Source organism: Poeciliopsis prolifica, unplaced genomic scaffold (genome assembly GCF_027474105.1).
Source record: "Poeciliopsis prolifica strain line A6 unplaced genomic scaffold, Auburn_PproV2 SCAFFOLD020, whole genome shotgun sequence".
NCBI lineage: Eukaryota > Metazoa > Chordata > Actinopteri > Cyprinodontiformes > Poeciliidae > Poeciliopsis > Poeciliopsis prolifica.
The window spans coordinates 7,346,327-7,362,978 of NW_026562395.1; the positions used below are offsets into that span (position 1 = coordinate 7,346,327).

The 16,652-nt window shown below is 40.7% G+C and overlaps 1 protein-coding gene and 31 non-coding genes across 36 annotated transcripts in view; 1 reads left to right on the plus strand and 31 right to left on the minus strand.

The window, feature by feature from the left end:
• The window catches only part of cd2ap (CD2-associated protein), a 44,892-nt gene extending 40,446 nt beyond the window's left edge, over positions 1-4,446 (plus strand). For all 5 annotated transcript variants that reach the window (XM_055044543.1, XM_055044545.1, XM_055044544.1 and 2 more), the window contains one exon: positions 1,882-4,446. In XM_055044543.1, coding sequence (XP_054900518.1) covers positions 1,882-1,923 — 42 coding nt within the window. In that variant the 3' untranslated portion in view covers positions 1,924-4,446. The remainder of the gene's footprint in view (positions 1-1,881) is intronic.
• A 706-nt stretch (positions 4,447-5,152) lies between these two features.
• On the minus strand, positions 5,153-5,225 carry trnak-cuu (transfer RNA lysine (anticodon CUU)). The gene has a single exon. It is a non-coding gene; the product is annotated as a tRNA-Lys (tRNA).
• Positions 5,226-5,497: 272 nt separating this feature from the next.
• trnak-uuu (transfer RNA lysine (anticodon UUU)) lies at positions 5,498-5,570 on the minus strand. The gene has a single exon. It is a non-coding gene; the product is annotated as a tRNA-Lys (tRNA).
• A 252-nt stretch (positions 5,571-5,822) lies between these two features.
• On the minus strand, positions 5,823-5,932 carry trnal-caa (transfer RNA leucine (anticodon CAA)). Its single transcript has 2 exons — positions 5,895-5,932; positions 5,823-5,867 (listed from the first exon to the last, which is right to left on the minus strand). It is a non-coding gene; the product is annotated as a tRNA-Leu (tRNA).
• A 253-nt stretch (positions 5,933-6,185) lies between these two features.
• trnak-cuu (transfer RNA lysine (anticodon CUU)) lies at positions 6,186-6,258 on the minus strand. Its single transcript has one exon. It is a non-coding gene; the product is annotated as a tRNA-Lys (tRNA).
• Positions 6,259-6,525: 267 nt separating this feature from the next.
• trnak-uuu (transfer RNA lysine (anticodon UUU)) lies at positions 6,526-6,595 on the minus strand. The gene has a single exon. It is a non-coding gene; the product is annotated as a tRNA-Lys (tRNA).
• Positions 6,596-6,847: 252 nt separating this feature from the next.
• Positions 6,848-6,957, minus strand: trnal-caa (transfer RNA leucine (anticodon CAA)). The gene is made up of 2 exons: positions 6,920-6,957; positions 6,848-6,892 (listed from the first exon to the last, which is right to left on the minus strand). It is a non-coding gene; the product is annotated as a tRNA-Leu (tRNA).
• Positions 6,958-7,210: 253 nt separating this feature from the next.
• Positions 7,211-7,283, minus strand: trnak-cuu (transfer RNA lysine (anticodon CUU)). Its single transcript has one exon. It is a non-coding gene; the product is annotated as a tRNA-Lys (tRNA).
• A 267-nt stretch (positions 7,284-7,550) lies between these two features.
• Positions 7,551-7,623, minus strand: trnak-uuu (transfer RNA lysine (anticodon UUU)). The gene has a single exon. It is a non-coding gene; the product is annotated as a tRNA-Lys (tRNA).
• A 252-nt stretch (positions 7,624-7,875) lies between these two features.
• trnal-caa (transfer RNA leucine (anticodon CAA)) lies at positions 7,876-7,985 on the minus strand. The gene is made up of 2 exons: positions 7,948-7,985; positions 7,876-7,920 (listed from the first exon to the last, which is right to left on the minus strand). It is a non-coding gene; the product is annotated as a tRNA-Leu (tRNA).
• Positions 7,986-8,238: 253 nt separating this feature from the next.
• trnak-cuu (transfer RNA lysine (anticodon CUU)) lies at positions 8,239-8,311 on the minus strand. Its single transcript has one exon. It is a non-coding gene; the product is annotated as a tRNA-Lys (tRNA).
• A 268-nt stretch (positions 8,312-8,579) lies between these two features.
• trnak-uuu (transfer RNA lysine (anticodon UUU)) lies at positions 8,580-8,652 on the minus strand. Its single transcript has one exon. It is a non-coding gene; the product is annotated as a tRNA-Lys (tRNA).
• A 252-nt stretch (positions 8,653-8,904) lies between these two features.
• trnal-caa (transfer RNA leucine (anticodon CAA)) lies at positions 8,905-9,014 on the minus strand. The gene is made up of 2 exons: positions 8,977-9,014; positions 8,905-8,949 (listed from the first exon to the last, which is right to left on the minus strand). It is a non-coding gene; the product is annotated as a tRNA-Leu (tRNA).
• Positions 9,015-9,267: 253 nt separating this feature from the next.
• On the minus strand, positions 9,268-9,340 carry trnak-cuu (transfer RNA lysine (anticodon CUU)). The gene has a single exon. It is a non-coding gene; the product is annotated as a tRNA-Lys (tRNA).
• A 269-nt stretch (positions 9,341-9,609) lies between these two features.
• On the minus strand, positions 9,610-9,682 carry trnak-uuu (transfer RNA lysine (anticodon UUU)). The gene has a single exon. It is a non-coding gene; the product is annotated as a tRNA-Lys (tRNA).
• Positions 9,683-9,934: 252 nt separating this feature from the next.
• On the minus strand, positions 9,935-10,045 carry trnal-caa (transfer RNA leucine (anticodon CAA)). Its single transcript has 2 exons — positions 10,008-10,045; positions 9,935-9,980 (listed from the first exon to the last, which is right to left on the minus strand). It is a non-coding gene; the product is annotated as a tRNA-Leu (tRNA).
• Positions 10,046-10,298: 253 nt separating this feature from the next.
• trnak-cuu (transfer RNA lysine (anticodon CUU)) lies at positions 10,299-10,371 on the minus strand. Its single transcript has one exon. It is a non-coding gene; the product is annotated as a tRNA-Lys (tRNA).
• A 267-nt stretch (positions 10,372-10,638) lies between these two features.
• Positions 10,639-10,711, minus strand: trnak-uuu (transfer RNA lysine (anticodon UUU)). Its single transcript has one exon. It is a non-coding gene; the product is annotated as a tRNA-Lys (tRNA).
• Positions 10,712-10,963: 252 nt separating this feature from the next.
• On the minus strand, positions 10,964-11,073 carry trnal-caa (transfer RNA leucine (anticodon CAA)). Its single transcript has 2 exons — positions 11,036-11,073; positions 10,964-11,008 (listed from the first exon to the last, which is right to left on the minus strand). It is a non-coding gene; the product is annotated as a tRNA-Leu (tRNA).
• A 252-nt stretch (positions 11,074-11,325) lies between these two features.
• Positions 11,326-11,398, minus strand: trnak-cuu (transfer RNA lysine (anticodon CUU)). Its single transcript has one exon. It is a non-coding gene; the product is annotated as a tRNA-Lys (tRNA).
• A 267-nt stretch (positions 11,399-11,665) lies between these two features.
• trnak-uuu (transfer RNA lysine (anticodon UUU)) lies at positions 11,666-11,738 on the minus strand. The gene has a single exon. It is a non-coding gene; the product is annotated as a tRNA-Lys (tRNA).
• Positions 11,739-11,990: 252 nt separating this feature from the next.
• On the minus strand, positions 11,991-12,101 carry trnal-caa (transfer RNA leucine (anticodon CAA)). Its single transcript has 2 exons — positions 12,064-12,101; positions 11,991-12,036 (listed from the first exon to the last, which is right to left on the minus strand). It is a non-coding gene; the product is annotated as a tRNA-Leu (tRNA).
• A 249-nt stretch (positions 12,102-12,350) lies between these two features.
• trnak-cuu (transfer RNA lysine (anticodon CUU)) lies at positions 12,351-12,423 on the minus strand. Its single transcript has one exon. It is a non-coding gene; the product is annotated as a tRNA-Lys (tRNA).
• A 267-nt stretch (positions 12,424-12,690) lies between these two features.
• On the minus strand, positions 12,691-12,760 carry trnak-uuu (transfer RNA lysine (anticodon UUU)). Its single transcript has one exon. It is a non-coding gene; the product is annotated as a tRNA-Lys (tRNA).
• A 252-nt stretch (positions 12,761-13,012) lies between these two features.
• On the minus strand, positions 13,013-13,122 carry trnal-caa (transfer RNA leucine (anticodon CAA)). Its single transcript has 2 exons — positions 13,085-13,122; positions 13,013-13,057 (listed from the first exon to the last, which is right to left on the minus strand). It is a non-coding gene; the product is annotated as a tRNA-Leu (tRNA).
• Positions 13,123-13,375: 253 nt separating this feature from the next.
• Positions 13,376-13,448, minus strand: trnak-cuu (transfer RNA lysine (anticodon CUU)). Its single transcript has one exon. It is a non-coding gene; the product is annotated as a tRNA-Lys (tRNA).
• Positions 13,449-13,711: 263 nt separating this feature from the next.
• trnak-uuu (transfer RNA lysine (anticodon UUU)) lies at positions 13,712-13,784 on the minus strand. Its single transcript has one exon. It is a non-coding gene; the product is annotated as a tRNA-Lys (tRNA).
• Positions 13,785-14,389: 605 nt separating this feature from the next.
• Positions 14,390-14,462, minus strand: trnak-cuu (transfer RNA lysine (anticodon CUU)). The gene has a single exon. It is a non-coding gene; the product is annotated as a tRNA-Lys (tRNA).
• A 918-nt stretch (positions 14,463-15,380) lies between these two features.
• trnal-caa (transfer RNA leucine (anticodon CAA)) lies at positions 15,381-15,490 on the minus strand. The gene is made up of 2 exons: positions 15,453-15,490; positions 15,381-15,425 (listed from the first exon to the last, which is right to left on the minus strand). It is a non-coding gene; the product is annotated as a tRNA-Leu (tRNA).
• Positions 15,491-15,742: 252 nt separating this feature from the next.
• On the minus strand, positions 15,743-15,815 carry trnar-ccu (transfer RNA arginine (anticodon CCU)). Its single transcript has one exon. It is a non-coding gene; the product is annotated as a tRNA-Arg (tRNA).
• Positions 15,816-16,084: 269 nt separating this feature from the next.
• Positions 16,085-16,156, minus strand: trnak-uuu (transfer RNA lysine (anticodon UUU)). The gene has a single exon. It is a non-coding gene; the product is annotated as a tRNA-Lys (tRNA).
• A 267-nt stretch (positions 16,157-16,423) lies between these two features.
• Positions 16,424-16,496, minus strand: trnak-uuu (transfer RNA lysine (anticodon UUU)). The gene has a single exon. It is a non-coding gene; the product is annotated as a tRNA-Lys (tRNA).
• Positions 16,497-16,652: the final 156 nt, after the last annotated feature.

Sequence of the window (16,652 nt, forward strand, 5' to 3'; positions counted from 1 at the left end):
TAACATGTCCAAAAGGGAGTAAGAAGAAATAAAGGCTTATTTAATCCCCCACTGTGCCTCATCAATGCTTTAAAATAAAACAATGGCTTTGAATAAAAACTGTGGATAAAAGAGGAAAGATTACACCACCAGTTTGGCAGTATTTCAAATATGTAAAACAAAAAAACTAATCCATAATTATCTATCGAATGATAAATCATGTTTATATCAGGATTTTATATAATAGTTTGCTATGTATTGAAGGACTTTGAAGTGAAATTTCTGATCGAAATTTCAGTTTCTCCTCATTTCCTCCAAAAACCCTACTAGAACATATATTGAGAAAACAATTCTTGAGTTCCTCTAAGCAATAGTCTGTGGATCACAGGCACAGCACACTGCACCATGTCAGAGATGTTCGGCTTCTTCTCACCGCAAATAGAGGCTTCTGCAACAAAAAAAAAAAAAGAGGTTTTCTCGCAGCTTGCCAAAAGTTTAGATCGTTTGAAGGAAACAGCGGTTGCTGAATGTTTGTCACAGCAGCTAATTTTAACAGGGATTTTGGACGTTATTATCTGTGGGAAATCCGAAACCAAAAACGTTCACCAATTTGTCGACACGTTACATGGAGTCTGTCAAATTCTTCCTTTCTACTTGTGGATGTTAAGTGGTGTGGACCTGATTGGCCTACAACACAGAAAAAAAGTCGAACTAATAAGAAAGTAGAAATCCATTTTTTTTATTTTGATAACTAAATAAAATATCCATGAATGTTCTCTTCTTGCTGCTGTATGTTAATTTTTTTAAACCTGATAAAGTGTGGGAAAGAAACCAAGCTCTTCCTAATACACTGCACCTGGTCAAAACAACCAATCAGAGTCAGGGGGAGGGTCTTCATGTCATCAGTCACACCCTCTCCCTTTTCAAACACATCATACAACCTTCACATCAGTAGCTACCTGATGGCGAAGCACCGGAATTGAACCTACGTCCTACTGCTTGTAAGACAGCTGCTCTACCCAATGAGCCACAGTCGCCTGGTTGATGTATCACTCACTGGACTTTCAATGCTGTCCTAATGTTATTATGTGGATGTGGTTTCTAGTATCACAAATACCAGGGTCTATTAAGTTTGTTCCCCAAAGAAGCAGAGAAGTACCTTAATTCAAAGATACATGAACAGCTGCAGACAGTTCAAAGTTCACAGTGTTTCACAGCAGAGATGCTGAAAGCAGAAAAGGACGAGAAATCATTTCTACTCTGAAAAGTCTTAAACCCCTGAATTAAGCAGACATGTTCTAGCTATGTTACAGAAATTAGTCTCCTTTTCAACACCTTCCTTTGACTTCATTTTAAACATCTAAAATGAAAAATAGCTCATTTTTAGTCTTGTTCTCTCAGGAACGACGTCCACTCAGAACAGTGCAACTTCTAATTGAAAAGACTTTAAGGCAGGGAAGCTGTGATTCTTTACTTTCTTTTAATTGGATCCCTATTAGCTGCAGTTCCCTGCATCTTCTCTTCTTGGGGGCCACACATTCAACATAACTAAAAACACAAACCACAAAAAAAAAGACTGCAAACATAAAAGTAACTCCAAAAATAGATGAATCCTAAATAGCAGTTATAGATCAAAACAAACGAGTTACACTGTAATGTAAAACATTATAGAACACGACCTTCGCTTCAACATGCCAAGCAATTCAGTAGAACACAATACATTAAGAAGAATCATTCAGAATCAAACCTGACACTGGTAATTCTGCACATTTAGAGCAACTGTTGAGTTCTTTCAGCAGGGTTTATTCTACAGGCGGAGTCTGTGTGGGCTTCAACAGCCGTACCATTCCCAAAGAGAGAGTCAGAATCCTGAGTTTGATTGTTTTCTTGTCTTCCTGTCAGATCGAGGTAGAGAACCTAAAGAAGACCATCCAGTCAACGTGAAGCGTTGTGTCCCATCAACAGCCAGCCTCAAGCTCAGCTGCCAGTCCGCCGAGGAGGAAGAGGAAGAGGAGGCGGCGATGGACTGGCGGCTGGACGGAAGAAGAGAAGGACAACACCACAAACCACCTTCCTCAGCAATCTTCTAAAACAAACTCTTCCTATATTTGTACAACTTTTTGCACATATCTTTTTTTTTTTTTTTTTTTTCAAGCTAGGTGTAATTAAATGACAGTTGTATGTTTTTTCTCTCTTTTGGATTTTTGTTCATTTGCCAACACAAAAATAGAAAAAAACAAACAAACAAAAAAACGAGGCCTTACTTCAAACTACTGTGCTGGACGGTTCCGCCTCTCCTGCTCTCCGCTCGTCTCGCGGCGACGAGGTTCGCTCTCAGTACTACTGACTGTACAAAGCAGGGGCTGCCTCTCCTCATCTAACCTCCTTTCTCTCATTGTTTTATGCTGCACACATAATTCCATTGTTCTTAAGCAAGATTGCATGAGATGTTTGATTTGAGTTAACATCTTGGGATTCGAATGATTTCTTCCTTCCAACGGCAGCTGCCTCTTTGTGGCTGTGGAGCTTTATGATTTTTTTTTTTTTCTTACGTCTTTTATATGTCTTCTAATATTTCTATCCAGGGTAACACTACTGTGCCTGTTTAAACAACAAAAAAGTATATTAAATGTTTAAAATGGGATCTGGAAGATTTGCAGCATGATTATTGTATATGTATATTTTTAAATCGACAGACTTGTCAAATTCTATATATTGGGCCTTTTCTGTGCTGGTCTCTTCTATTTTTGTCACTCTTTCACTGGGATTGTTCTAATAGCTATAATATATATATAAATATATATGACACAGACATGCAAAAAAAATTTCATGCAAAGCTGGAAAGAATAAAGAAGGTGTGAGAATGTCTTTTCAACATGGCCGCTGCACCGCTCATTTCTTTGATTTTAAGGGAATCATTTGATGTGAATGGATGCTTGTATTCCTGTGGGTGATTTCAGCTGCTGGTGGCTCCTCCCACATTCTACTTTGGTGTGTGGACACTCACCTCTGAAGATGAATCGATTCTAGGAATGACTCTCCCACTTTGTTTCTCTTCCTTTTTAGAAATCAGGAGGCGTGATCAACCTTTTTTTTTTTTTTTAAGTTTTCCTGGAAAACAAACTGTAAAATTAGCAAATTAGGCTTTTTTTCCCCCCACAGCTGATGCAGATTTCTAGGTTTTCTTATTGGTCTCACTTCACACATTTTTCTTTTACCCACAAAAGTTCTAAGACTGTTGGCTATCTAGTGGGATGCTAGTTTCGAATCCAACAAGATTATCTACAGTTGTGTGTCAAAGCAAATATCTAGAAAATCTTAGATCCAGGGGAAAATCTCAGTTTTGGAGCATTTTTGAAAAACAGAGAAACAAAATTAAATTTTTTATGTTTGTTTTGGACCCACTAATTTGAGCTGCCGTTGCCAAATTCTGATGATTTCTGTCAAAAATACAATTTAAGTATTTCTATTGTTTTCATTGTGGTACTGGTGAATAGGAATCATTTTACAAAATAAACCTAACATAAAAATTGAAATCATTGCCTGATTCCCTGGATAAGAGTCTGACAAGTGACTGAAAATATACCAAAATATCCCCACACACAAATCAAGAAAAATATCTTGTGGCTTTCAGTTCAAGGAGAAGATTACCCACAACCTCTACATTAATGCAGCCTGTCAATACAGTCATAATGTAACCCATAGAATATTTTTGTGGCAGAAATGTTTCCAGAGACAGGGACCTTTTTTCAGCTAGCTGGCCAGCAGTGGTGAAAAGTTTACTGTCTTGAGTCAACTCAAGACAGTAAACCTCTTCATAAGGCATGTCCCTGTCTTCAAGACGCAAACAAAATTCCAGTTGCCTATGAATTACTTCATAATCCTCCACTGCTGTTCAGACTAACATGATGGCAAACACTTGGAAAAACTTTTTCTTTTAGTAAAATTTGCGAGTCCAAATCCAGGAATAGAAAATCCAGAACCACATACTGCGATTTTGAGTTATTTTGCACCAAATACTTATGATGTGATTTTTAATCATTATCATTTTCAAGTAAAATGTTTCTTCTTGTGAAATTTCACAGCCGTCTTAAAGTGTTACTCAGTCTTGAATTCAAAATTCTGGTCTCCAGAGTGAAATCTGACCCCACATAGTTCAGCCATGCAATGAAAAAATCCCTGCCAGTAAACATTTTTTTGTGTGTGCAACGCAACTGGAAAAAGAATAACAGTACGACTTGGAAACGACAAGCTGTGATTTTTGGGGTGAATTATTCTGCAGCTCGAATTTATTGCTGGAACAGAAAACTGACTTCCACTTGTTATACATTCCACTGATTGACACAAGGAAAATAAGCAATCTGCACCTTCTATTGTCATGACCCAGCAAACTCTGTTTACAGAAGTTGTATCTTTGCATGAGCTCAGATTCTTTGCAGAAATGAATAAATATTATCTCTATTTCCCGTCCGGACTCCTCTTGATTTTGTTAGGTTGCATGTCACGATTTCACAGACTTTCGTCCTCCAGGTATTTTCATGCACAACATTTCATTTGAAATAATTGAGTGAAAAGTATGGACATTAAACACTGGGAGGAAGTTTCTGAGAAAATGCATTAAACTATGTGTTTCAGCATTTATTGCATTTCACCTGCTGCCTGGGATGGAGGTTATTTTAACCGTCTTGAAACCGTTGCAATTTCCAGGAAGTGTTTTCATCTTGAATGCATCAATATGATACGTAAAAGTAAATCTGGACGTGGGTCTGATTTTCAAAGGAAAAATTTTTATGAAGATGGACTGATAACCTAATGCACCATAGAACACTGTCAAAACCATTTTAAAACAATTGGTCTTACGTGAAATATAAATTCTTGTCAGGCCAGAAAAGAATCTTGTAAACAGTCTGTCGAGGGCAGGGCAGAATGAAATTTGCCAGGCAAGGTTAAAGAAGGACTATTCACAACACGGAACTTGCTCTAAGGTCAAGTGGAGTGCTTGAATGACAACCACCAATGGCAGAAGACACATTTCAAGAACTAGTGAGTCAAAACAACCCATTAAGAAGACTTGTAAGTCACATTAAAAACAAGTTGATGGATTTGTAGCTACGTTTCATCGAGCACTGCTAAACAGTCACCATCAAGGAAACAAAGTAAATGAACTGTGAAACGCCCAACGTGGGGCTCGAACCCACGACCCTGAGATTAAGAGTCTCATGCTCTACCAACTGAGCTCGCCGGGCTTCACAAAGGCATGTTTTTTTGCACCTGACAATGCAAGCAAAGTTGATTTCCAAGATCGTAATATAGTAGTACGACAAAATAGTACTAATTTTTTTTTTTTTGCTTTAATGGTTGTCAGCATATTGAGAACTCTTAACAATTGAATTTAAACATAACAACAAGTGTTTACACAAGACTGCTTGAGTGACAAACACCTTTGGCAGAGGAGACAATTCAAGAAGTAGCAGTTCCCAACAACCCATTAAGAAGACTTAGAAAGTCACATTGAAAACGCCCAACGTGGGACTTGAAACCACAACCCTGAGATTAAAAGTCTCATGCTCTACCAACTGAGCTAGCCGGGCTTCAGTGGAGCATAATTCATGTACCTTGGCCAATGCATAAAAAGTTGATTCCGTAGTCACATCAGAATTGGCGGTGTAAATCAGCAGTCTGCGCTATTTTACATACAATTGGTCTTGAGTGAAATGTTAAATATTGTCAGACCAGAAAATATCTCGTGCACAGTCCGTCTTGAAGGCTGAATCAAATTTGCCAGGCATGTTCAAAGAAGGACTATTCACATCGCTTGCTCTCGAGGTCAAGTGGTTAAAGACTGTCAGGAGTGGGATTCGAACCCACGCCTCCATCAGAGACCAGATACCTCTCCAGGAAGCAAGGCGTTACGCCTTGAGTCTGGCGCCTTTGACCGCTCGGCCATCCTGACCTGAGCTAATCTACCACCAGAAGGTATAAAGGCACTGAGCCTAATCTTCCTGGCTCTTTCAATATACTTCAAGTACTACAACAACTCAATGAAGTACATTTGGCCAAAGTGCTATGAGTACATGTCAGCATCTATCAATAACATTCAAACATATCATTAAGTGTTTCAGCAAAGTTGATGGATTTGTAGCTACGTTTCATCGAGCACTGCTAAAAAGTCACCATCAAGGAAACAAAGTAAATAAACTGTGAAACGCCCAACGTGGGGCTCGAACCCACGACCCTGAGATTAAGAGTCTCATGCTCTACCAACTGAGCTCGCCGGGCTTCACAAAGGCATGTTTTTTTGCACCTGACAATGCAAGCAAAGTTGATTTCCAAGAACGTGATATGGTAGTATGACAAAATAGTACTAATTTTTTTTGCTTTAATGTTTGTCAGCATATTAAGAACTCTTATCAATTGAATTTAAACATAACAACAAGTGCTTAAACAAGACTGCTTGAGTGACAAAATCCTTTGGCAGAGGAGACAATTCAAGAATTAGCAGTACCCAACAACCCATTAAGAAGACTTAGTAAGTCACATTGAAAACGCCCAACGTGGGACTTGAACCCACGACCCTGAGATTAAAAGTCTCATGCTCCCAACTAGCTAGCCGGGCTTCAGTGGAACATAATTTATGTACCTCGGCCAATGCATAAAAAGTTGATTCCGTAGTCACATCAGAATTGGCGGTGTAAATCAGCAGTCTGCGCTAGTTTACATACAATTGGTCTTGAGTGAAATGTTAAATATTGTCAGACCAGAAAATATCTCGTGCACAGTCCGTCTTGAAGGCAGAATCAAATTTGCCAGGCATGTTCAAAGAAGGACTATTCACATCACTTGCTCTCGAGGTCAAGTGGTTAAAGACTGTCAGGAGTGGGATTCGAACCCACGCCTCCATCAGAGACCAGATACCTCTCCAGGAAGTAAGGCCTTACGCCTTGAGTCTGGCGCCTTTGACCGCTCGGCCATCCTGACCTGAGCTAATCTACCACCAGAAGGTATAAAGGCACTGAGTCTAATCTTCCTGGCTCTTTCAAAATACTTCAAGTACTACAACAACTCAATGAAGTACATTTGGCCAAAGGGCTATGAGTACATGTCAGCCTCTATCAATAACATTCAAACATATCATTAAGTGTTTCAGCAAAGTTGATGGATTTGTAGCTACGTTTCATCGAGCACTGCTAAACAGTCACCATCAAGGAAACAAAGTAAAAGAACTGTGAAACGCCCAACGTGGGGCTCGAACCCACGACCCTGAGATTAAGAGTCTCATGCTCTACCAACTGAGCTCGCCGGGCTTCACAAAGGGATGTTTTTTTGCACCTGACAATGCAAGCAAAGTTGATTTCCAAGAACGTGATATGGTAGTATGACAAAATAGTACTAATTTTTTTTGCTTTAATGGTTGTCAGCATATTGAGAACTCTTATCAATTGAATTTAAACATAACAACAAGTGCTTAAACAAGACTGCTTGAGTGACAAAATCCTTTGGCAGAGGAGACAATTCAAGAAGTAGCAGTACCCAACAACCCATTAAGAAGACTTAGTAAGTCACATTGAAAACGCCCAACGTGGGACTTGAACCCACGACCCTGAGATTAAAAGTCTCATGCTCTACCAACTGAGCTAGCCGGGCTTCAGTGGAACGTAATTCATGTACCTTGGCCAATGCATAAAAAGTTGATTCCGTAGTCACATCAGAATTGGCGGTGTAAATCAGCAGTCTGCGCTAGTTTACATACAATTGGTATTGAGTGAAATGTTAAATATTGTCAGACCAGAAAATATCTCGTGCACAGTCCGTCTTGAAGGCAGAATGAAATTTGCCAGGCATGTTCAAAGAAGGACTATTCACATCACTTGCTCTCGAGGTCAAGTGGTTAAAGACTGTCAGGAGTGGGATTCGAACCCACGACTCCTTCAGAGACCAGATACCTCTCCAGGAAGTAAGGCCTTACGCCTTGAGTCTGGCGCCTTTGACTGCTCGGCCATCCTGACCTGAGCTAATCTACCACCAGAAGGTATAAAGGCACTGAGCCTAATCGTCCTGGCTCTTTCAATATACTTCAAGTACTACAACAACTCAATGAAGTACATTTGGCCAAAGGGCTATGAGTACATGTCAGCCTCTATCAATAACATTCAAACATATCATTAAGTGTTTCAGCAAAGTTGATGGATTTGTAGCTACGTTTCATCGAGCACTGCTAAACAGTCACCATCAAGGAAACAAAGTAAAAGAACTGTGAAACGCCCAACGTGGGGCTCGAACCCACGACCCTGAGATTAAGAGTCTCATGCTCTACCAACTGAGCTCGCCGGGCTTCACAAAGGGATGTTTTTTTGCACCTGACAATGCAAGCAAAGTTGATTTCCAAGATCGTAATATAGTAGTATGACAAAATAGTACTAATTTTTTTTTGCTTTAATGGTTGTCAGCATATTGAGAACTCTTATCAATTGAATTTAAACATAACAACAAGTTCTTAAACAAGACTGCTTGAGTGACAAAATCCTTTGGCAGAGGAGACAATTCAAGAATTAGCAGTACCCAACAACCCATTAAGAAGACTTAGTAAGTCACATTGAAAACGCCCAACGTGGGACTTGAACCCACGACCCTGAGATTAAAAGTCTCATGCTCTACCAACTGAGCTAGCCGGGCTTCAGTGGAACATAATTCATGTACCTTGGCCAATGCATAAAAAGTTGATTCCGTAGTCACATCAGAATTGGTGGTGTAAATCAGCAGTCTGCGCTATTTTACATACAATTGGTCTTGAGTGAAATGTTAAATATTGTCAGACCAGAAAATATCTCGTGCACAGTCCGTCTTGAAGGCAGAATCAAATTTGCCAGGCATGTTCAAAGAAGGACTATTCACATCACTTGCTCTCGAGGTCAAGTGGTTAAAGACTGTCAGGAGTGGGATTCGAACCCACGCCTCCATCAGAGACCAGATACCTCTCCAGGAAGTAAGGCCTTACGCCTTGAGTCTGGCGCCTTTGACCGCTCGGCCATCCTGACCTGAGCTAATCTACCACCAGAAGGTATAAAGGCACTGAGTCTAATCTTCCTGGCTCTTTCAATATACTTCAAGTACTACAACAACTCAATGAAGTACGTTTGGCCAAAGGGCTATGAGTACATGTCAGCCTCTATCAATAACATTCAAACATATCATTAAGTGTTTCAGCAAAGTTGATGGATTTGTAGCTACGTTTCATCGAGCACTGCTAAACAGTCACCATCAAGGAAACAAAGTAAATGAACTGTGAAACGCCCAACGTGGGGCTCGAACCCACGACCCTGAGATTAAGAGTCTCATGCTCTACCAACTGAGCTCGCCGGGCTTCACAAAGGGATGTTTTTTTGCACCTGACAATGCAAGCAAAGTTGATTTCCAAGATCGTAATACAGTAGTACAAAAAAATAGTACTAATTTTTTTTTTGCTTTAATGGTTGACAGCATATAGAGAACTCTTAACAATTGAATTTAAACATAACAACAAGTGTTTACACAAGACTGCTTGAGTGACAAACACCTTTGGCAAAGGAGACAATTCAAGAAGTATCAGTTCCCAACAACCCATTAAGAAGACTTAGTAAGTCACATTGAAAACGCCCAACGTGGGACTTGAACCCACGACCCTGAGATTAAAAGTCTCATGCTCTACCAACTGAGCTAGCCGGGCTTCAGTGGAACGTAATTCATGTACCTCGGCCAATGCATAAAAAGTTGATTCGGTAGTCACATCAGAATTGGCGCTGTAAATCAGCAGTCTGCGCTAGTTTACATACAATTGGTCTTGAGTGAAATGTTAAATATTGTCAGACCAGAAAATATCTCGTGCACAGTCCGTCTTGAAGGCAGAATCAAATTTGCCAGGCATGTTCAAAGAAGGACTATTCACATCACTTGCTCTCGAGGTCAAGTGGTTAAAGACTGTCAGGGTTGGGATTCGAACCCACGCCTCCATGAGGAGACCAGATACCTCTCCAGGAAGTAAGGCCTTATGCCTTGAGTCTGGCGCCTTTGACCGCTCGGCCATCCTGACCTGAGCTAATCTACCACCAGAAGGTATAAAGGCACTGAGCCTAATCTTCCTGGCTCTTTCAATATACTTCAAGTACTACAACAACTCAATGAAGTACATTTGGCCAAAGTGCTATGAGTACATGTCAGCCTCTATCAATAACATTCAAACATATCATTAAGTGTTTCAGCAAAGTTGATGGATTTGTAGCTACGTTTCATCGAGCACTGCTAAACAGTCACCATCAAGGAAACAAAGTAAATGAACTGTGAAACGCCCAACGTGGGGCTCGAACCCACGACCCTGAGATTAAGAGTCTCATGCTCTACCAACTGAGCTCGCCGGGCTTCACAAAGGGATGTTTTTTTGCACCTGACAATGCAAGCAAAGTTGATTTCCAAGAACGTGATATGGTAGTATGACAAAATAGTACTAATTTTTTTTGCTTTAATGTTTGTCAGCATATTAAGAACTCTTATCAATTGAATTTAAACATAACAACAAGTTCTTAAACAAGACTGCTTGAGTGACAAAATCCTTTGGCAGAGGAGACAATTCAAGAATTAGCAGTACCCAACAACCCATTAAGAAGACTTAGTAAGTCACATTGAAAACGCCCAACGTGGGACTTGAACCCACGACCCTGAGATTAAAAGTCTCATGCTCTACCAACTGAGCTAGCCGGGCTTCAGTGGAACATAATTTATGTACCTCGGCCAATGCATAAAAAGTTGATTCCGTAGTCACATCAGAATTGGCGGTGTAAATCACCAGTCTGCGCTAGTTTACATACAATTGGTCTTGAGTGAAATGTTAAATATTGTCAGACCAGAAAATATCTCGTGCACAGTCCGTCTTGAAGGCAGAATCAAATTTGCCAGGCATGTTCAAAGAAGGACTATTCACATCACTTGCTCTCGAGGTCAAGTGGTTAAAGACTGTCAGGAGTGGGATTCGAACGCACGCCTCCATCAGAGACCAGATACCTCTCCAGGAAGTAAGGCCTTATGCCTTGAGTCTGGCGCCTTTGACCGCTCGGCCATCCTGACCTGAGCTAATCTACCACCAGAAGGTATAAAGGCACTGAGCCTAATCTTCCTGGCTCTTTCAAATACTTCAAGTACTACAACAACTCAATGAAGTACATTTGGCCAAAGGGCTATGAGTACATGTCAGCCTCTATCAATAACATTCAAACATATCATTAAGTGTTTCAGCAAAGTTGATGGATTTGTAGCTACGTTTCATCGAGCACTGCTAAACAGTCACCATCAAGGAAACAAAGTAAATGAACTGTGAAACGCCCAACGTGGGGCTCGAACCCACGACCCTGAGATTAAGAGTCTCATGCTCTACCAACTGAGCTCGCCGGGCTTCACAAAGGGATGTTTTTTTGCACCTGACAATGCAAGCAAAGTTGATTTCCAAGAACGTGATATGGTAGTATGACAAAATAGTACTAATTTTTTTTGCTTTAATGTTTGTCAGCATATTAAGAACTCTTATCAATTGAATTTAAACATAACAACAAGTGCTTAAACAAGACTTATTGAGTGACAAAATCCTTTGGCAGAGGAGACAATTCAAGAATTAGCAGTACCCAACAACCCATTAAGAAGACTTAGTAAGTCACATTGAAAACGCCCAACGTGGGACTTGAACCCACGACCCTGAGATTAAAAGTCTCATGCTCTACCAACTGAGCTAGCCGGGCTTCAGTGGAACGTAATTCATGTACCTTGGCCAATGCATAAAAAGTTGATTCCGTAGTCACATCAGAATTGGCGGTGTAAATCACCAGTCTGCGCTAGTTTACATACAATTGGTCTTGAGTGAAATGTTAAATATTGTCAGACCAGAAAATATCTCATGCACAGTCCGTCTTGAAGGCAGAATCAAATTTGCCAGGCATGTTCAAAGAAGGACTATTCACATCACTTGCTCTCGAGGTCAAGTGGTTAAAGACTGTCAGGGTTGGGATTCGAACCCACGCCTCCATGAGGAGACCAGATACCTCTCCAGGAAGTAAGGCCTAACGCCTTGAGTCTGGCGCCTTTGACCGCTCGGCCATCCTGACCTGAGCTAATCTACCACCAGAAGGTATAACGGCACTGAGCTAATCTTCCTGGCTCTTTCAATATACTTCAAGTACTACAACAACTCAATGAAGTACATTTGGCCAAAGGGCTATGAGTACATGTCAGCCTCTATCAATAACATTCAAACATATTAAGTGTTTCAGCAAAGTTGATGGATTTGTAGCTACGTTTCATCGAGCACTGCTAAACAGTCACCATCAAGGAAACAAAGTAAATGAACTGTGAAACGCCCAACGTGGGGCTCGAACCCACGACCCTGAGATTAAGAGTCTCATGCTCTACCAACTGAGCTCGCCGGGCTTCACAAAGGCATGTTTTTTTGCACCTGACAATGCAAGCAAAGTTGATTTCCAAGATCGTGATATAGTAGTACGACAAAATAGTACTAATTTTTTGTGCTTTAATGGTTGTCAGCATATTGAGAACTCTTATCAATTGAATTTAAACATAACAACAAGTGTTTACACAAGACTGCTTGAGTGACAAACACCTTTGGCAGAGGAGACAATTCAAGAAGTAGCAGTTCCCAACAACCCATTAAGAAGACTTAGTAAGTCACATTGAAAACGCCCAACGTGGGACTTGAACCCACGACCCTGAGATTAAAAGTCTCATGCTCTACCAATTAGAGCCGGGCTTCAGTGGAACGTAATTCATGTACCTTGGCCAATGCATAAAAAGTTGATTCCGTAGTCACATCAGAATTGGCGGTGTAAATCACCAGTCTGCGCTAGTTTACATACAATTGGTCTTGAGTGAAATGTTAAATATTGTCAGACCAGAAAATATCTCGTGCACAGTCCGTCTTGAAGGCTGAATCAAATTTGCCAGGCATGTTCAAAGAAGGACTATTCACATCGCTTGCTCTCGAGGTCAAGTGGTTAAAGACTGTCAGGAGTGGGATTCGAACCCACGCCTCCATCAGAGACCAGATACCTCTCCAGGAAGCAAGGCGTTACGCCTTGAGTCTGGCGCCTTTGACCGCTCGGCCATCCTGACCTGAGCTAATCTACCACCAGAAGGTATAAAGGCACTGAGCCTAATCTTCCTGGCTCTTTCAATATACTTCAAGTACTACAACAACTCAATGAAGTACGTTTGGCCAAAGGGCTATGAGTACATGTCAGCCTCTATCAATAACATTCAAACATATCATTAAGTGTTTCAGCAAAGTTGATGGATTTGTAGCTACGTTTCATCGAGCACTGCTAAACAGTCACCATCAAGGAAACAAAGTAAATGAACTGTGAAACGCCCAACGTGGGGCTCGAACCCACGACCCTGAGATTAAGAGTCTCATGCTCTACCAACTGAGCTCGCCGGGCTTCACAAAGGGATGTTTTTTTGCACCTGACAATGCAAGCAAAGTTGATTTACAAGATGGTAATATAGTAGTATGACAAAATAGTACTAATTTTTTTTGCTTTAATGGTTGTCAGCATACTGACAACTCTTATCAATTGAATTTAAACATAAAGTTTCTTAAACAAGACTGCTTGAGTGACAAAAACCTTTAGCAGAGGAGACAATTCAAGAATTAGCAGTACCCAACAACCCATTAAGAAGACTTAGTAAGTCACATTGAAAACGCCCAACGTGGGACTTGAACCCACGACCCTGAGATTAAAAGTCTCATGCTCTACCAACTGAGCTAGCCGGGCTTCAGTGGAACATAATTTATGTACCTCGGCCAATGCATAAAAAGTTGATTCCGTAGTCACATCAGAATTGGCGGTGTAAATCAGCAGTCTGCGCTAGTTTACATACAATTGGTCTTGAGTGAAATGTTAAATATTGTCAGACCAGAAAATATCTCGTGCACAGTCCGTCTTGAAGGCAGAATCAAATTTGCCAGGCATGTTCAAAGAAGGACTATTCACATCACTTGCTCTCGAGGTCAAGCGGTTAAAGACTGTCAGGAGTGGGATTCGAACCCACGCCTCCATCAGAGACCAGATACCTCTCCAGGAAGTAAGGCCTTACGTCTTGAGTCTGGCCTTTGACCGCTCGGACATCCTGACCTGAGCTAATCTACCACCAGAAGGTATAAAGGCACTGAGTCTAATCTTCCTGGCTCTTTCAATATACTTCAAGTACTACAACAACTCAATGAAGTACGTTTGGCCAAAGGGCTATGAGTACATGTCAGCCTATCAATATTCAACATATCATTAAGTGTTTCAGCAAAGTTGATGGATTTGTAGCTACGTTTCATCGAGCACTGCTAAACAGTCACCATCAAGGAAAAAGTAAATGAACTGTGAAACGCCCAACGTGGGGCTCGAACCCACGACCCTGAGATTAAGAGTCTCATGCTCTACCAACTGAGCTCGCCGGGCTTCACAAAGGCATGTTTTTTTGCACCTGACAATGCAAACAAAGTTGATTTCCAAGATTGTAATACAGTAGTACAAAAAAATAGTACTAATTTTTTTTGCTTTAATGTTGTCAGTATATTGAGAACTCTTAACAATTGAATTTAAACATAACAACAAGTGTTTATACAAGACTGCTTGAGTGACAAACACCTTTGGCAAAGGAGACAATTCAAGAAGTAGCAGTTCCCAACAACCCATTAAGACTTAGTAAGTCACATTGAAAACGCCCAACGTGGGACTTGAACCACGACCCTGAGATTAAGAGTCTCATGCTCTACACTGAGCTCGCCGGGCTTCACAAAGGGATGTTTTTTTGCACCTGACAATGCAAGCAAAGTTGATTTCCAAGAACGTGATATGGTAGTATGACAAAATAGTACTAATTTTTTTGCTTTAATGTTTGTCAGCATATTAAGAACTCTTATCAATTGAATTTAAACATAACAACAAGTTCTTAAACAAGACTGCTTGAGTGACAAAATCCTTTGGCAGAGGAGACAATTCAAGAATTAGCAGTCCCAACAACCCATTAAGAAGACTTAGTAAGTCACATTGAAAACGCCCAACGTGGGACTTGAACCCACGACCCTGAGATTAAAAGTCATGCTCTACTAACTGAGCTAGCCGGCTTCAGTGGAAAGTAATTCATGTACCTTGGCCAATGCATAAAAAGTTGATTCCGTAGTCATCAGAATTGGCGGTGTAAATCAGCAGTCTGCGCTAGTTTACATACAATTGGTCTTGAGTGAAATGTTAAATATTGTCAGACCAGAAAATATCTCGTGCACAGTCCGTCTTGAAGGCAGAATCAAATTTGCCAGGCATGTTCAAAGAAGGACTATTCACATCACTTGCTCTCGAGGTCAAGTGGTTAAAGACTGTCAGGAGTGGGATTCGAACCCACGCCTCCATCAGAGACCAGATACCTCTCCAGGAAGTAAGGCCTTACGCCTTGAGTCTGGCGCCTTTGACCGCTCGGCCATCCTGACCTGAGCTAATCTACCACCAGAAGGTATAAAGGCACTGAGTCTAATCTTCCTGGCTCTTTCAATATACTTCAAGTACTACAACAACTCAATGAAGTACGTTGGCCAAAGGGCTATGAGTACATGTCAGTCTCTATCAATAACATTCAAACATATCATTAAGTGTTTCAGCAAAGTTGATGGATTTGTAGCTACGTTTCATCGAGCACTGCTAAACAGTCACCATCAAGGAAACAAAGTAAATGAACTGTGAAACGCCCAACGTGGGGCTCGAACCCACGACCCTGATATTAGGAGTCTCATGCTCTACCAACTGAGCTCGCCGGGCTTCACAAAGGGATGTTTTTTTGCACCTGACAATGCAAGCAAAGTTGATTTCCAAGATCGTAATATAGTAGTACGACAAAACAGTACTAATTTTTTTTGTGCTTTAATGGTTGTCAGCATATTGAGAACTCTTAACAATTGAATTTAAACATTACAACAAGTGTTTACACAAGACTGCTTGAGTGACAAACACCTTTGGCAGAGGAGACAATTCAAGAAGTAGCAGTTCCCAACAACCCATTAAGAGGACTTAGTAAGTCACATTGAAAACGCCCAACGTGGACTTGAACCCATGACCCTGAGATTAAAAGTCTCATGCTCTACCAACTGAGCTTGCCAGGCTTCACAAAGGGATGTTTTTTTGCACCTGACAATGCAAGCAAAGTTGATTTCCAAGAACGTGATATGGTAGTATGACAAAATAGTACTAATTTTTTTTGCTTTAATGTTTGTCAGCATATTAAGAACTCTTATCAATTGAATTTAAACATAACAACAAGTGCTTAAACAAGACTGCTTGAGTGACAAAATCCTTTGGCAGAGGAGACAATTCAAGAATTAGCAGTACCCAACAACCCATTAAGAAGACTTAGTAAGTCACATTGAAAACGCCCAACGTGGGACTTGAACCCACGACCCTGAGATTAAAAGTCTCATGCTCTACCAACTGAGCTAGCCGGGCTTCAGTGGAAAGTAATTCATGTACCTTGGCCATGCATAAAAAGTTGATTCCGTAGTCACATCAGAATTGGCGGTGTAAATCAGCAGTCTGCGCTATTTTACATACAATTGGTCTTGAGTGAAATGTTAAATATTGTCAGACCAGAAAATATCTCGT